Consider the following 18,110-nt stretch of genomic DNA (forward strand, 5'->3'; position numbering starts at 1 on the left):
CATTCATTGCTGTCACCTCGCCTACACTGCAGGCTCTGGCTCCAGGTAACCACACTCAAATAGAAGCTGGCAAATGCACAAAGGGTGGAGGTAAACAGGGAAACAATAGAGGGAAATGATATCCCATGGAGTTCTGCATGTAAGGAATCTGTGTTGCACACACAGTTCCCCTTTTACTTTCCATGGTTTTATTCTAGAAAGCCGAGATGTATGCAGAAAATTCCTGCATAAGCAGCAATTGCTAGTAAATCCCAAAGCATTTTTAAGTGTTGATTTGAAAAAAGATTGTTTCTTCTTGTAAATCGGGGCATTGTTTGCACATATGTTTTCTTTGCTTTGCAAATGTGACAAGTCAGTCTAATCACTTCAGGTAGTTCCGCTTGCCAGTAAAAACAGTCATTTGTGATTGACAGGAGCTTTCATAGAAAATGTGATTCATGTGGAGAGAGGGAGAAAAAAGAATGGAATCAGTAGGATTTCCCAGAGAATAGTTATGTGATGTTGGTAAAAAGATTGAAGTTAAGAGAGAGTCCAGAGTGAATTATAAGACTTTGCAATGCTCCCTGCATTATTTAAGGAGTTGTAGGATCGTGTGGATCACCCTTTAGATGTAACGCACAGAAAAGTCTTTGGGATCTGTTACGGAGGCATTGAGGGAATCACAAATCACAGAATATTCTGAGCTGGAAGGGACCCATAAGGATCATTAAGTCCAACTCCTCACCCCCCACAGTACAGCCCGAGGAATCACACCATGTGCCTGAGAACATTGTCCAAATACTTCTTGAAGTCTGGCAGGCTTGATGCTGTGACCGCTTCCCTGGGGAGACTGTTCAGTGCCCAACCACCTTCTGGTAAAGAACCTGTTTCTAGTTTCCAACCTAAACCTCCCCTGACACAGTTTCATGCTATTCCCTTGGGTCCTGTCACTGTTCATCACAGAGAAGAGATCAGTGCCTGCCCCTCCTCTTCCCCTCACGAGAAAGTTGTAGACTGCAATGAGGTCTCTCCTCAGTCTCCTCTTCTTCAGACTGAACACACCAAGTGTTAGGCCACTCCTCATATGGTTTCCCCTCAAAAGGCCCTTCACCATCTTCACTGCCCTCCTTTGGACACTTTCTAATGGCTTAATGTCTTTCTTATATTGTGGTGCCCAAAACTGCACACAATATTCAAGGTGAGGCCACACCAGTGCAGAGCAGAGTGGGACAATCCCCTCCCTCGACGGGTTGTGCTTGATGCCTGATGCTGTGCCTGATGTCCCCAGGACATAGTTGGCCTTCCTGGCTGCCAGGGCACTGCTGACTCATATTACATTTGCCATTGACCAGGACTCCCACATCCTTTCCACGGCACTGCTTTCCGGCTTCTCATTCTCCAGTCTGTCCGTATATCCAGGGTTGCCCCATGCCAGGTGCAGGATCCAGCATTTGTCCTTGTTGACCTTCATATGGTTGGTGATTGTCCAGTCCTCTAATTTGTCAAGGTCTCTGTAGGCCCTCCCTACCTTCCAGGGAGTCAACAGCTCCTCTCAGTCTTGTGTCATCTGCAAACTTGCTTAGTGTCTTTTCCAGTCCTGTGTCTAAGTCGTTTATGAAGATGTTGAAGAGCATGGGGCCTAAGGTGAAGCCCTGTGGAACCCCACTAGTGACAGGTCGCCAGTCTGATGTCACCCCATTCACTGTTACCCTCTGTGCTCAATCCGTGAGCCAATTGCTCACCCACCACATGATGTGTTTATCCAGCTGTGTGCTGGACATTTTGTCCAGAAGGATCCTGGGAGAGACAGTATCAAAAGCTTTACTGAAATCCAAAAAGATTACATCTGCTGGCTTCCCTTGATCAACCAGGTGGGTTACCTTGTCATAAAAGGAAATCAGGTTTGATGAGCAGGACTTTCCCCTCATGAAGCCAGAATAATCTTCTCCATAACCTTACCAGGCACTGAAGTGAGACTAACAGGCCAGTAGTTTCCAGAGTCATCCTTCTTGCCCTTCTTGAAAACTGGGAAAACATTAGCCAGCTTCTGGTCAACTGAGACTTCTCCAGATTCCCAAGACCATTAAAAAATCATCAAGAGAGGCCTCACGATGACATCAGCCAGCTCTTTAAGTATTCTCAGATAAATCCCATCAGGCCCCATAGACTTATAGGGATCCAGCTGGAGCAGCAGATCCCTCACAACTTCAGGGTCAACTGGGAGTTTTTCATTCTCACAGCCATGGTCCTCCAGCTCAGGGCACTGGAACCCCACCTAGCCCATCATCAGCGTTGAAGACAGAGGTAATTGTTTCCTTTTAGAAATCAAACATATGTAGAGGTTCTAACATTTTTGCAAATTAATGGTGAAGAAACAGTTTGTGTGAAGAATAGAAATGACAGAAGTATATATAGAAAACAAAAGTCTAATAAGTCCATGTGTTATTGTTAATAGTATTTTTAACACTCCTACTTACCATATTTTTGGAATGGACCTCACTGAAGCAATGTTTCTACTAAAATGTATTTTTTATTTCGAACAGCTTTGTCTGTGAATGAGAATTATAAATGAAGACTATTTAAAATTCTAAAAAATATTTCTATTAGGATCATTCCAATGACCTGGAGGATTTGGGGTATTTTTAATAACGTCTGACATGTTCGTATCTGCCATAGTGAGTGGAGAAAATCTACAGTTTCCATATTTAGTTAATGTACAAATTACTGTGTAGGCAAAGAGGGGCAAAGTCATTATAGAGGGATTTTTTCAAAGAAGCTATTAGTTTCATTCCTAATTGCATTGCTCATTTGAAACCATAAAGGCTTGTAATGCTGTGTAACTTATTTAAAGGTAGCTCAATTAAACCCATTTATTTTACCTGGAGTTCAAGGTACTTATTTTGGTTTTGGTAACAGCAGCCTAAAGTATAGGTAGTAGGTTCGACTTCTTTTAAGGGTCTGATTTTTTTCAGAATTGTTCATTTTGATGTTAAGTTGCTGTGTAGATTTCCCTGGAACAGGATCTCTGAGATTTTAACTAACCAACCCTCATGGCTTTTACAGAGCCAAATGATTTTTATGCTGATATTTTTTTTGGACAGCTCAACAGACAAAGCATTTTGTCTTTTGTAAAATATGATCCCAAACAGTCTGGCTTGGAATCAGTACAGCAGATGGGATTTTCTGTCACTTTACTAAAGACAATTTTTTCTTTCCAAGTCATGATACAAAAGAAGGTGAAAAGCTGCAGTAGAACTGTATTTAGTAGAGAAATTTACCACTAGACAGCAGTTTAGCTTTAAGACTTGAAGTCAGGAGGGCTTCTTCATGTGAACAAAGATTCATGCATAGGTAAATTTTGATCAGATTAGGGCTTTCTTGCCTCCTAGGACATCTTGGGTGATTTGTTCATAAACCTTTCAAAACATTAGCAAAGTGAAGAAATCTGGTAAAGTCTAATTTTGCTCTCTTTTGCCTGTTAACGAGACAGATTCCTGACTAACAGCCTCCAGTCTTTCTGTTTGCGTCCTTCAAAAACCTTTGCAGTAGTGATTCATATTAGGTACAAGGACACCCACCACCCACTTATGAGTCAGAAACAGCTAGAGAATATCCCACTGCTAAGGTTGACAGACCAGCTTCATATATCGTCACTGGGAACCTAATGAACCAGGAATCTGCTCACTTCTCCCCAAGCGAAAGAGTGAAGGGTGACTTTGATCAAATGGTTATAAATGGCTTAAAAGAAAACAGCGAAATCCAGAAGCTTGAAAACAATACAGAAGCAGAAGGTGAAAGATTATGTACTGTATAGTTAAATACGTACGGTGGAAAATAAAAATAAAAATTAAAGTCTTTCCTGGTTTTTTGATACAATGGGATATGACTGAAAAATATATGTGCCATGTGCTTTTTTGGTGTTTCTAGTTGCTCTCTCCCAGTTCCTTCCCAGTCAGTCCAGGACCTTCATTGTCTTACCTTCTAATTCCCACTTTTGCAGGTGAGAAGCAAAGAATTGGGTATGATCGGTCAGGATATGATGTGGAGGAGTCTGATGGTGGAGATGAAGATGAAAATGACAATGAAGATGATGATGAAGACAGCCAGGCTGAGTCAGTGCTATCCACAACCCCCTCAGTGACAGCCAGCCCCCAGCATCACCCCTCTCGAAACAGCCTGCAGGATGCTGCCAGCACCGATGAAGACATCAGACTTCCAGACTGTTTTGCTGGGGTTCACACGGACTCCATGGATGGTCTGCCAAAGGCGCTGCTGACAAAAATGACCGTCCTTAGCACAGTGCAGTCAGTTAGCAGGACCTCTAGTTCACCAGCAGAATTCACCCATCAGGAAGCACATGAGGATAAAGCCCAAGAGAGAGGAGCAGATCCACATGGTGCTAGTGTGGCACTGACGGACATCGCTCCTACGTCCCCAGGTCGACATATGTCTGTGGATTACCCCGATCCAGAAACATCCTTGGGCCATTCCTTAATATCAACTGCAACTCTTACAAAGGTAGGAGTGCCTGACTCCAGGGAGAGAACAGGATTTTAAACCCTCTTTCTGAAGATCTTCTTAGAGATTTTTGAAAGATCAAAATGTTTGCCTTTCCTTTTATTCTTAAAGTTGTTGGATGATGAGTCTTTCAGAAGAGTTGAAAGCACAAATGTGTAGGACTCTAGAAACAAGGATGTTGTAGGAGCACTGCTTTTCAAATGCTTTGATTTGATTGTATTCTTCCTGAAAAGATTAATTGTAATATGGTCATTTCAGCTGATGTTTGGAGCTGATAGATTGTATTACAAATAAGAAGGAAATAACAGATATGGCATAAACAATATGTTTGTTATTCCACATGTGTCCACAGTATGGGGAATAAACATATGCTGGTGGTTATGAAGTTTTCGGAGAAAAGTGATAGAATTCCGAAGTCTTTTCACTCTGAAATATGATGATATAGTAATTGGTGATTCCCAAGGGAAATTAATCTAGTCCCAAAGGTTTTTGCCTTATCACTATAAAAAAATTATGCAATTGCTTATATCTCCTCCAAATATGCTTAATAGTAGAATTAGAAAGAGCACCAGATGTTCAAGGAAATTAGGAGTTTGCCTTTGCACAATAACAAAAGGAGAGATGAACACAGAACTGAGACCTCTCAGTGCTCTCAGTTTTTCTCCAAACTGAATATTTCAATCAGAAAAGAATAAGTTTTGCCTATGCATGTGCTAGACACACAGCTTTTCAAACAGTGTGCAGAAAGATGAGGTCAGTCTGTGTGCAATGCTGCAGGACCATTCAGTAATTTTGGCCGCTGTTGTCTTTAAAACTCTGCCTAGGAAATCACAGAAGGGAACTGGCAGGTGTTAAGCCTTTTTACTATTCAGTAGTAGTTTTAATGCACTCTGTTGGGGATGGTACAAGTCACATACCCGACTGACCCTAAGGTTATCTCTTGAAATTTGAATTCTTACTGCAAACCATGAAGGCATTGGAGCTTTTCAGAATACTGCTCAGAAAAATGTGATGCAAAATGTAGTTTAATTAAAGGGATAATTAAAGTACTGCCTTCTCCATGATAAATGAAACATTATATAGAATCATATCATCTAGGTTGGGAAAGACCCTTAAGATCATTGAGTCCAACCATAAACCTAACTTTGCATGCAGTTATAGAAAAACCAGTATCAGGAAATTTTCAAAAACATAAACAGTAAGTACAAACTTAATTCTGCTTTAAGTACTTATTGACTTGTTTTTTCTTTGGAAATCTGTACTACTGGATTTACTTTTTACGAAGTTTAAGATAGCTAACTATTGGCAAGGAGAAACGGCAAAAATTATTGCTGCATTGCATTGTTTGACAGAGGTTCATTTCTGCTTGTAAGAACTGTGAGTTCATGTGGCAAATGTAAATTGGAGCAAGTTTCTGGTGTGACAGAGAATAAAACAAAGTCGTCTCTGGTCATCGTATATACCTTCCAGAAAAGGGGTAGGGTCTTTAATTTGGATTTTGAGTTCCAGTTGTTGCCAATGGATACCAGAAAGACATTTGACTGAGTTTACTCTCTCATTAAGTAGAACCACAGAAACCTCAAGTAAATATTCAATACAATTAAAAAAGGTCTTCATTTACATAGCTCTAATAATTGTCTACATTAATATATTAAAATTTACAAAAAAACCCAGAAGGCATGTAAGTAATACAAGGCAGCAGTTCCTTTCCAGACTACCTGCTCCTTTCCAAGACCAAAAGAAGTGGCAGCCTTGTGTCTCTGATGGTTCATCTACAGTCTGTTCCTGTTGTGAATGGGTGTGGATCCCACTTCTTGTGATCAAGACAAGGAGCCAACACAGCTCCGGAAGGCTGTTGTATGTTCCTTTGAAAGTATCCCTACCAGTTTATCAAGATTTATTGAGAGATGTCAGTTCTGAGAAAGATGATGGCTACATTCTGACACCCGTCTTCCCGTTTAGACTGGTTGTCACTGCATAGTCAGTTAATCATATTCTCCCTTAACCAACATTCTCTACAGCAGTTTTCAGAAGCATTTCTGTTTGTTTGTCCGTTTTGTGCCTGCTCTAGAGATCTCTTGAGAGTTCGGTCAAAACTACAGAATTACTGTTTAGGACTGTATAAACTAAGTAAGGTTGCACCACTCTTTGTGTGTTATGAATATGCCTAAAACTAAAAGCTAACTGTGACATTGCAGTTGCACTTCAAGACCACTCATTTTAGGAGGTTTTAGGAAAGGAATTGCCAGCCTTGGTCAGTAAAAGACTATATGAGGAGAAAAGGGATTATCAGACCAGGTGTGCGCACCAAATAAATCACAGTAAGCAGAGGCAGCAACGGGATGTGGGTCCCACATCTCAGTCCAGCATCCACCTATTACCTCCACCAGTGCAGGAGCTGTAGTTGTCATCCTTCTCTTGTAATTGTATATCTCCTGTCTTGCTACTTTAGAAGCACCTACAGACAAATGTGCCATGATGCTGCCTCTGCCTGCCAGAGGCTGTAATGCCTTCAGGAGAGGAACCCAGTGTATCAAAAATGCCAGCTTATGCTTATTTAACCTTCTTGCATCAGGTGATTTCCACATAAAACAGTTCTCCAAAGCCTTCTCACTTCTTAAAAAAACTCATAGAAAAGATATTCAGCAATGTTTTCGAGTACTAGTGTTTGAGAGAAATTAAGCAGGCTAATTAGGAGAGGAAAATTCAATTAGTGGGTGAGGAAGAAGTCGGAAAAAGAAAGGAAGGATATCAGTTCATTGTTCAAGTTGAGCAGAATATACTATGAACCAGTTTGTTGTTTTTAGTTAAAAGGGGGTATGAAGCATTCCAGCTACCTTGTGTTTTCATTGCACTGGGGGGTAGTGGTGGCTGCTGCATTAACACACCTGTGTTGTTCTCTCCCAGAGCATGCCCTCCATCAGTTCCTCCTCCTCGCTGGCAGACCACAGCATGCAGACAACAGCGCCGTCACTCTACACCGAAATCTCTGAGGAGAACCTGGCCAGGTCCCTGCAGCAGGCTGCTGAGCTGAGGGCTCCCCAGACTCACCTCTTCAGCCACCTCCCTCTGCACTCACAGCGGCAAGCCAAGGCACCCTACGGCATGGTACCCGTTGGAGGCATCCAGGTGGTCCCCGCCGGCCTGGCCACCTACTCCACCTTCGTTCCCATCCAGGCCGGGCCGGTGCAGCTCACTATCCCAGCCGTTAGTGTGATTCACAGAACTACCAGCGCCCTTGGTGAGGCAGGTGGCGCGGCCGCTGGCACCACCACAAATCCCATGGGGGTTGCTGAGGTGAACAGCGTGGTGCCATGCATTCCCATTGGCCAGGTGAGCGTTCCAGGCATTCAGGGTCTCAGCACGCCCAACCTACAGCCTCTGCCACCTCTGGGCATGGAGACAGTGAACATAGTGGGCCTGGCAAACACCAACATCGCCCCACAGATGCGCCCTTCAGGAATTACCCTCAACGCTGTGGGCCTCCAGGTGCTGACCGCTGGCACGGCCCCACAGGGCACCCCCAGCCCACAGGCGCACATTCCTGGCCTGCAGATACTGAACATCGCCCTGCCGACCCTCATTCCCTCCGTCAGCCCCGCCAGCACTGAGGGACATGGAGCCTCTGAGGCACCTACTACAGGCAGCAAAGCCTGCGAGGTCCAGCTGGAGCCAGCTCCTGTTGGCTTCCCTGCAGCCGAGGTTGGCCAGCCCAGCCGGGATGCTTCTCCTCAGGTGGTGGCTGGCGGCCAGCAGTACGGTGGGAAGAGCCATCCTGAGCCCACCCCACTGACCAACCTCGAGCAACCCATTGGTCCAGGGAAAGCGGATCCTGAAAAGACTGACCTCGTGAACCCTACCAAGCCAAAGCGTGACCTCCCTTCCCACCAGGTGAAGAGGGCTACCCCGGCAGAGCCCCGCTCCAAGGTGAATCCCAACACATTAACCAAGTCCCCGGTCCACCGAACTGTCACCCCGGACAGACAGGTACACAGGCCAGCTGCCCCGCCCCGGCAGCAAAACACGGTGCAGTTTAGCGATGGCAGCAGTGACGATGAGGATAGACTTGTAATAGCAACCTAGTTTTTGTTTTGCATTGTGTTTTTATTTTTAGGGGTTTTTTGGGTTTTTTTAATAACACTTACAGGTTTCTTTGCAAACCTTCTTTTCCTTAAAGCACATTTTTCTGACACAAACCCATTACTAATCTTCGTGCAATCATGAACTCTTGACCAATAATTGTTGTTCCTTGTCAGCTCCAGCCATTTTTGTACATGTTGTATAGACAATTGTGCCTTTTTGGAGTTTTATGTTTAGAAACCTGTACAGATTGTTGAATATATATATAATATATATATATATATAAAATATGTATATTAAACCCAGGTAGTTGCTTGTGTTTAGTAAGTAAACATCCTATGTCAGATAAATAAAGAATTAAATTATATGTTGCACTGTTAAATGTAAATTTTTATGGCTGTGGGACAAAGTTTCTGTGTACAGATCTAGTATGTAAAACTCCATATTTATTGTATCCATATTAGTCTTGGAAAAGGGTCTGTCCATCTTTCTTGTGTAAGACGGTAGCTTTACACTTCAAAGAGAAATACAGTATCTGTGTTACAAAATATTACAGTAAAATTTTGTTTACTGACTTTACCATTGCTTATGTTGTGCCTTCTTGATGCAGCCCGGTAGTTGGAGAGGCGCCTGACTTGTTCCTTTCAGTACCCTTCAAGCTGCATTCAGCTTGAAAGGATCTGGTGGTGGTGTATTCCCCTGTGGTTCCACCTGCCGTGGCAGAGAGAGAGAGAGAGAGAGAGAGAGAGTATTCTCATCAGGCTTGCTTGGAGAGCAATCTTCTGTTTCAAAACATCTGGTGATGGCGGAATGGGGAGGGAGTCCTTCAACTTTTTGTAGAGCGAGCATCCATCCACCCCATGTTTTTGCCTAATTAAAATTTGAAGACTTCCCTGAAGGAAAACAGCAAAAGGGTCAAGATGAAATATTTTTTATATGTAACCTTGAACTATAAACCCACTTTTTATTGATATTAAAATGTTGTTACACAAGAAAGGAATAATTCTTTGTGTGTTAATTGCAAAATCCACCATACAGTTGGTGAAAATGCCACTGCTGTAATGAGGATTTGGCATTACCATCAACATATTACAAGACTGCTTTTCAGGTGATCTTCATTTACAGGTAGACAAAGCCATTTTCTCCCTCAATTTGGCTTTGTCTTATTCATGCAGGGCAAAAAAAAGGGACGAGAGGTCTTACACATACAAATAATGTGCCATTACATGAACAAACCTGTCATGGGCATACAAAAAACCATGGATGGATCGCAGAATAAGAAAATTTAACAAAATTCTTCACTATTTTTGCACATAGTGAAAACAATGTAAAGTATACCATGTATACCACTACATTTTTGAGGCGTTCAACTACTGCAGGAGACACTGTCACAAGTTACAAGGCTAAACATTCCTAGAAGTTTCAAATTGACATTGGATTTGTGCTGTAATTTTTAAATGGAGTTGGTTTCCTCCTGTGTCCTTATATCACATTCTTACATACGTTTATATAAGAACTTTAACAACAAATTCCAGTAGAAAACTGGAAGATGTAAATTAAAGGCATGATCACCTTTATGGAAATAACAAGGATGAGTGCGTATAAAACAACTGGAAGAACAGGGTAGGAAGCAAATCTGGAAAAAATATTGGGAGTGAACCTGAAAGTGAGCTGGGCTTCATTGTGCACAGATTAACTCCTATACCCAGCTCAGAGAAGTAATTCATACCTTGTACTGTTCGTATTCAAGAACAGCACTATCCTAGATCCATTTTTAACTTTACACCGGCTTTTGTACTGTACTCACATTGTACTCGTTACATTATTCCATTACGGTGTGTTGTAAAACTGTAGGCGATGTTGAGTGAGCTTTATTAACTTTCAGAAAGAGTGCTTCAGTGCCAAGAAATCATTTTTATTACTTGTGATTATCAGCCAATTGTACTAATCTAGCAATTAGAAACACACATACTAGAAAGGAGAAATTACTCTCGTTTCTGACATGAATGTAGGTAAAATTCCTTACCGTTCAGAGCCTCGCTGAGGGCCCAAGCACCTGAACGACAAAGTACTCTGAACTCACATTGAACTTAATGAGAGTTAAGAGTACTCGGCACCCTGCAGCGTTGGACTTCAAATTTTTGAGTGTCTTATGTGCAGCCACTGTGTAAAATGTCACTGTGCATTTGTATGTTCTTTTTATAAACATGTAGTAGTGATGTCAACGTGTCTTAAATCATTATCATTTATACCTATGTGAAATTACCTGAACCAGACAAAGTTGAAAACAAAACACTGCTGTCTTACATGTGCTTTGAGAGCCTGAAGCTTTTTCTAGCAGAATCAAGTGATGGTTTGTAGCTAATGAAATCAGGAAATTTTGCATTAGTTTTAGCATCTTTGAAATGGACACTTACACTTAGCAGTAAACTAGAACTATGCTGATTAATTTGAGCATATTTGTCTACAGCACGACTGAAAAAAGATGACTGAATCAGATTTACACCAAAGTAAAAGTATCTCCAAAATTTTGAATGCCATCACAAGTTATTACCATTTCTCTGAGTTTTTTAAGGCAGCAGTAGGTAAGAAATTGCTGTTCCACATGCCCTGAAGTATGATTTTATTAAACTCAAGAGATTTACTGTGTACACATCTTAAATATTTACTTGACTAGCAATTTGTGGTGTGCTCATTTTCTGCTCAGGATTAATTCCAGGAAGTCACTAATTTAACAGAAAATTTAACCTGGTGAACCAGGTGATCTGCATCTGTATTTTCTATTCTAGGTGTTTTGAAGACATCAAGGTCAAGAGATGAAAGCAGTATCTTGAAGAGTAAAAATGACGTGACAACAGATATGTCATAAAGAGGAATGTTAAGACGTGTCATTTGGTAAGTTAATAGCAGGACAATAGAGAAAAAGGACCAAGAGAATGGGTACTGGTTCAGCTAAGGCCCAGAAGTTGTGAGTTGCATCTGAGGATGTAAAGGTGCAAATTGAGAGGTCTGGGGACAGATACTGAATCATCACACTTACCCAGGCAAAGCAGACAAGCCATATTTGAAGCAGTAACTCCACTAACAATCAAAGATTCGGAGGTAGTTGCGGATGTATGTAATGTTGTTCAAATAGAAGTTGAAGGAAATCACTTTTCTAGAAGACAGATGTTTGTGGTCCCAAATGTTATACTATTTCACTACCTTCTAGCATGTTTCCAAATGTATATTCCTTAAGATGCCTCTACAACTTGTGCAAAAAGAAAAAAAACAACAACAAAGTAGGAGTGTGACCAGACCTGGGAGATTAAACTCCATTCCTGTCCTCTGTTAGTGTTTAGCAGTTCATTTTAATCATCCATGTAACCAACATCTATACTATATGTCAGCATACATATAGTATGTATATATACTATACACATGGGTGTCCTGCATCAGCACAAGCCTGTGACCGCTGCATTAGCAATTATGTTTTCATTCTGAATTAATTCCTTTTATTTTAAATTTTGTTCTATCTTTATTCTCTTGTCCAGAGTCATTAGTAGTAGAGCATTCGCCTTGCCACAAGGATTCTTCTGTTCAAAGCAGTAGCAAACATCTGAGATATCTGCCAGTGCAGGATTAGGCTGCTCTTCAGATGGTGTGAATTATCACAGCTGAATTGGAGTAAATATCACCGGGGCTGTTTACTCAGCCATCAATTTTTAACAGCTCTATCACATATCCTCTGGCAAATCCAGCACAGCTGTTTAAACATTAGAAGGCCAAAACAAGTGTTGCTCCTCAGTGTACCCAGGCACAGTCTGGCATCTTTACACAACCTGTTCCCATCAAGAGAGTGCAAGCAGGTGCTAGCTAAAGGCTGGGTACAAATACAGCTACAGTAGATGGCACAGTCAGCTTCTATGAGACCCATGCAGATGCTTCCCTGTGATTTGCCAAAAGCTCTCACTAGAAAAAGAACCAACCAGTGGCCAGTAGCTCTTCTCTTTTGACTCAGACCTCACTTGATTTCTCATTGCAATACATGGTGCTTGCTGGTGATGTGGGTACCTGATTTTGAAGGCAGCATGTCCATATAATAATAACAACAGGTTTGGAACATGAACTCTGTTAGAAGTGTCTATGTTTCCCATTTGAGTTTTAATAAGCTACAGCATGACCTACTTGTCACTCCTTAGGACAAAAACTAAACCAGAGACAGACGCTTTTCATGTAAGTGGCATCAGATCTTTTGACCTGTAGCATTACATCCCCAGACACAACTCCAAACTCCTGGACCGTGGCTGGAATAAAGCAAACTGCTAGGTTCAGGGATGCCCTGCCCTGCATTGATTGCTGCTGTTCACACCTTTGCTCCTTTTCTTTCTCAAGTAATTTGCTGAGCTTCAGGTTGCTGTAAATTATGCCCTAAGGCTAGAGCAGCCCACAGTTGGTCCATATCACCAGTCCCCTGCCAGAAAGTCTGACAGCAGTGTTTTGCATACAAACAAATTCAAGTGCCCATCACATGCGTTTCATCTCAGACAACCTACTTAGGGTGAACACAATGTGGCCCACCTCAAAGATATACCATAAAACAAAGACATACCATGCTTTACACTTCACTAAATGTTTTGTGTGGTTTCTTAAACAGATTTATCTTGCCTTGAGTTTACTGACATATATGTTAAACAGAACATAAAATTAATTTGTCACTATACATTTTATTCCAGAAGTCTTTATTTTTTTGCAAAATAATCCCCACTAAGGCTTTATAAACACTGTAGTTTAAACGTGTAAACTGCCCTTCAGACATGGTTTTAACATGGGGACAGTTTCATCAAAACAGAAAAAAACCCTCAGTTTTAGCATGAGTGACTTGCCAAAAGCCGTGGAAACCAAACAATCCACAAGTAAGATTGCTCCCTCAAGATACTCTTCAACTGATTTAGCTGATTGGCCACTGCCTCTGTTGCTTTTGAAAGATCCTCTGAGACCAATATGACCATCTCATAGCAGGGAATCCTTTCCTTGCTTTCATGGTTATTAATATGAATAATAGGTGTCACCAACTTAGGTGACTTGTGGTCAGTGTCTAGTTGTGGATGTTAAATTATGAATTACTTAAAATAACAACTTAGAATTGTCTTCCCATGTCTTAGGGAAATTTCCTTTCCTTGTAAGAAGGCTCAACACACACAGATGGCCTTTTTTTAATGATACATAAAATACCAAAGATTTACACCTGATAGAAACCATTTATGGCTTATATCTTTGAAGATGAGGCCACTGTCTTAGGTCCAGACTCTGGATTGCTAATTCTGTTACTGACTTAGGATGAGAATAAACTACTTTAAAGTACTTCAAATTGATTATTAGGTAATTTTATATTTTATATGTGGATGACCAAACAGCAGCAAGGATGTAACAGCATGCAATGAATTGAATGGATGTTCATGTTTTGTTCCAGAAATGCTGAATCGAAAAAAAAATCTTTATGGCAAAGGTGCTATTGCCATCATGTTTGTCCGTCCACTTCTCTCTATACTGGCCTGACTACTCAAAATGTTATGAGATGGCTGGTGATTTTCAGATATTCCATGAGATGTAAGGAAACCACGCTAGCTGAAAGATGGCAAGGCTTTACATTCCTACAGTTCAGTCATGGAAACAAAACTTAGAGTTCTAAGATGAGTCAATTAGCTAGGCATGCTTAGTTTTCTTTGGTAATAGTAGGCTTGTTTTTCCCAATAAGGTCAAATGTTAAGGCTTGTTTGGTTTTGTGGCTGTACTCTTTAGTGTATTTGAAATCCATTACCACGGGTAAGGCATTTGTGCTGGAAACAGGCCAACCGAAGGCTGTTTGTAAAGCAGAATGCCCCTAGCATTTCCTCTTTTTGTTAAGTTAAGGCAGTTACAACATCCCTTTGGGCTTCAGAAGTTCCATTTGCAGGTCATTCAGGTCTAAGCTGCTTTGGTGTTGGTACCTAAATACCTTGCCGTTGGATTCCTCCTGAGAAGCAAAGCATTTGACATAGGTGACAGCTACATCTCTTATACAACTGCTCTCTAAAAACAATCACTGAGTGGTGAGAGTTGGTCCCCACCCCATCAGATCCCTGCTCCAGATGCAGACATGCAAGCGAGTTCACAGCCCTTGCTTGCAGAGGACTTGTCCCCATCGCAGCAACAGCACCCCCACCTTCATGAGGGGGTTTCCCCGGGGTGCCTGTGTAAGGCAGGAGTCATCTTTGGATGAGAATGTCCAGGGAGGGACCCAGCATGGAGGGAGCATCACTGTGAACATCCACTCACCTCTCAGGAGCAGAGGGCCACAGAGAACCTCTCAGGCTTTTACTCAGTGCCAGGCCTCGTGCAGGTGCAGATTTTGAAAAAGGAGTTAGGCATCATTGCAGGGGCATTGGAATAGATAACCTTTAAAAGGTTAACTCAAACATGATTTCTATGAACAGGACCTACCCAGATCCAAAGCAGCTAAGTGGAAAGCCATCAGCTTGAGACTTAACCCTTTCCCTTCCTTATGATCAAGGTATATCAAGTCAAAATAAAGTATTAAAAGGCACCTTTTGACAGAAATTTTTGACAAAACAGGAGGAATTTTGACATGAAGCCAAAATTCCCTATTTGAACAGAAAATTACTATAGTTCCTGTTCCTACTAATGCTCAAAAATTCACCAGCCTGAGCTGCTGCTTGTCTGCCACCCAGCTCTTCTCCACAGGATTAAGCAACAAGGCAGTTTGCTTCAGGAACACTGTGTCCAGAGAGGTCATACCCTTTATACAAAGCAATCACAAGGTCTTCATTCTGAACACATGAGCATGAGGAGAAGGAGTTGATGATGTCCACTTCTTACACGCTCCGCCACCAATACTGCAGTGGTGGCACCCTCTGCTACTCCGTCTGTGAGGAAAAGTAGAGTCACTATCCTCTCATGGGAGGCTGAAGGGCACTAATGCTGCACCAGCTCTCTCCTCATCAGCCAGGGACTATATAGCAAGGGAGGTGGGCACCTTCGTTGGTTACACCTCTTTCCCAGGAGGCTGCTCCAAGCTCCTGTGCTGTAGCCAGACCAGCTGCAGGCACTTGCTGGCAGAAACGAGGCCATGAGAGAAGAAAGAAAAACAAAGCTGCAAGACAGAGCAAGCCAGGGAGAGCACTGTGTTGTAGCCAGGCTGTTGGGTTGTTTGGGCACAGGAAGGCAGCTCTTGTATTTCAGACCTGTTACCCAGTGTTAGGTGTGTCCCTCGTTTGCAAAAACAGTTTAGGTGCCAGAACAGAGGCAAATGTTGAAACAGCGCCTCTTTGCAAAACAGAAGTCATGTTTTCATCTGGACACCAGGCAGTTTTGCTCCACCAAAATATCAAGTGGGTGGTTCAGAAACCATTTTTGACACTTAGAGGTTTAAATTTTGTTTCTCTCTTTGTTTATTTGCATACCTATAATCATCCATGACTCTTTCTTATTTACAGTGTTCAGAGCAAGAGCTCACACAGCTAATGCTGATGAATTCTGCTGGACTGGATAACTGGCTCCCCTGTGGATATCCTGTTTTCCTGTGAATCATCATTCCTTCTTGAGACATCCTCCAACTCAGATCAAAGATCCAGAATGTATTAGATATGAAGACATCAGACAGCTCAAACAAATTAGAAAAGACACACACAAAGAAATGCATCCCAGTTGTCCCTCCTGTCCTGCTGAAAACTGGTACAGTGAACACAATTCTATGCACTTGATACAAAAGGATAAAGACAAATGGAAGAAAAAAAGAGAGAGACTTTGGAAATGTAGTTTACCCAGAGACTTCTACAAATTGCTCTTTCTAGGTATTTGCACTTTTGTACTTATTTAGTTCTCCCTTGCAGTTGGAAACTCCTCAGGCTAGATCCTCATCTGATGGAAACTGGCATCCGTAAGCTTCAGCAAGAACTGCACTAACTGCATCAGCAGAGGACTTGGTACTTTCCATTTAAGTATTGAGCCTTGCCTACAAACACACAAATTAAAGGAACATGAAAACCTGTTGTCTGTTTTTTCAAGTTTATGTAGTCTGTTGTGCCCTCTATGGTTTTATTCAATTTTTCATTTAGCTATATGAACAACTGAAAAGATCCTGTAGCAGTGAAATGCCAAAACCTAAGGTCGTGAGGTCAAACTAGATTATCTTAATAGTCTCTTCTCCTCTTGCAATCTTTGAACACAGGTTTTATCTGATAAGGGAGTTAAAGTCTTTATTTCAGCAACGTTTGATCTTGAAGATTGCACAAATAATTAGTCTTTTAAGATTCTGAACTTCTTTTAAAATAGAATTTTAAACTCTCCTTTTAATGGATGCCTTTTAATCCTCATGTTTAAGAATAAGAGCCATGTTTGATCTCAGACGACATACAATGTGTTTGGATAGTAAGAGAGACCATTTTTATGGGAGTGTTTGAACAATATATTGTGTTTTTCAAGAAACTGTTCCTCCAGTCAGTGAAAAGTACTGAATGAAGGACTAAAGGACAGTCCTTTTGCTGTCATTAAGGTCATATCAAAGGAAGATAAAATGTGCTGCTCTTACATCTTAGAGTGCACTGTGTCAGGCTTTTAGTCCTAGAATTCTAAGTCTTTTATTAACCTTCTACACTGGAAGGGGAAAAGAAACACTTTTAACCTTACACACTTTAAACACTCACTTAAAGGCAAGGCTGTGGAGAGGAGAACACTCAGGAGGAATACACTCTGCAAACACTCATCAAAATCATTAGATCTGCATATTCTTAATCAATGAGGTTTTGGCAAAATAAAGGGGGGCGTTTTTTTATCCAGACGATAGTTTGTCCAAGTCCCTGGGTGGGGTTCAGCTGTTTCTGTTTTCTTTGAGGAAAAATGTCCTCAAGGTCTGGTGCTGAGTTGTTCTTTGCCTCCAAGAAAAACCCCAGTGTGGGAGTAGCAGCATATGGCAGGCTTTGAGAGGCATGTGAACTGAGCCCAAAGTTTGCCCCTTGCTGCAGCTTCCCTGTCTGGGGCAGCCATCAGAGCCACTGCAACCATCCAAAGGAGTTGGGAGTGGGTTTGAAGGAATAAGGGCCAAATAACATGAAAAAGATAACCCTCTGCATAGAAACAGAAACCTCATTGCCCACTCCTGAGAACAAAGGGATAATCCTTTTTGTTTTCATAATAAGTGGAATTTCTGTTGTTTTCATGACCTTCCCCCTTTAATTGGCCCCATGTATACAGTACACATGTGCTTAGCAATGCACTGGAAATAATGATAACATCATTTTCCAACTTTTTTAAGAGAAAGGGGGGCAACTGTTAGTCTGTCCAATCTAGAAAGCAATCTGTAGATGCCAAGTGGGAATACCACAGCATATGCTTGAAACTTCACTGGACATGTAGAACATTATACCAGATGCTTTACCTCCCCCAGATTCCTCTCTGTCTATTCATCCAGGTCAGTGATGAGGGAGCTGGACACTGCTGACTTGTTACCCAGGTGCCAGCTGATGCCTCAAAATGGTTCAGACTTCCACTTCATC

At 41.7% G+C, this 18,110-nt stretch overlaps 1 protein-coding gene across 12 annotated transcripts in view; it reads left to right on the top strand.

Moving 5' to 3' along the window:
• The window catches only part of HIVEP1 (human immunodeficiency virus type I enhancer binding protein 1), a 132,064-nt gene extending 115,487 nt beyond the window's left edge, over positions 1-16,577 (top strand). For 7 of the 12 annotated variants that reach the window (XM_017808515.1, XM_017808517.1, XM_017808516.1 and 4 more), the window contains 2 exons: positions 3,980-4,497; positions 7,405-8,580. In XM_017808515.1, coding sequence (XP_017664004.1) covers positions 3,980-4,497; positions 7,405-8,580 — 1,694 coding nt within the window. The other 5 variants (XM_017808518.1, XM_017808521.1, XM_017808523.1 and 2 more) reach the window with 5 other exon arrangements.
• The last annotated feature ends 1,533 nt before the right edge of the window (positions 16,578-18,110 follow it).

Source organism: Lepidothrix coronata, unplaced genomic scaffold (assembly GCF_001604755.1).
Source record: "Lepidothrix coronata isolate B3197 unplaced genomic scaffold, Lepidothrix_coronata-1.0 Scaffold23, whole genome shotgun sequence".
NCBI lineage: Eukaryota > Metazoa > Chordata > Aves > Passeriformes > Pipridae > Lepidothrix > Lepidothrix coronata.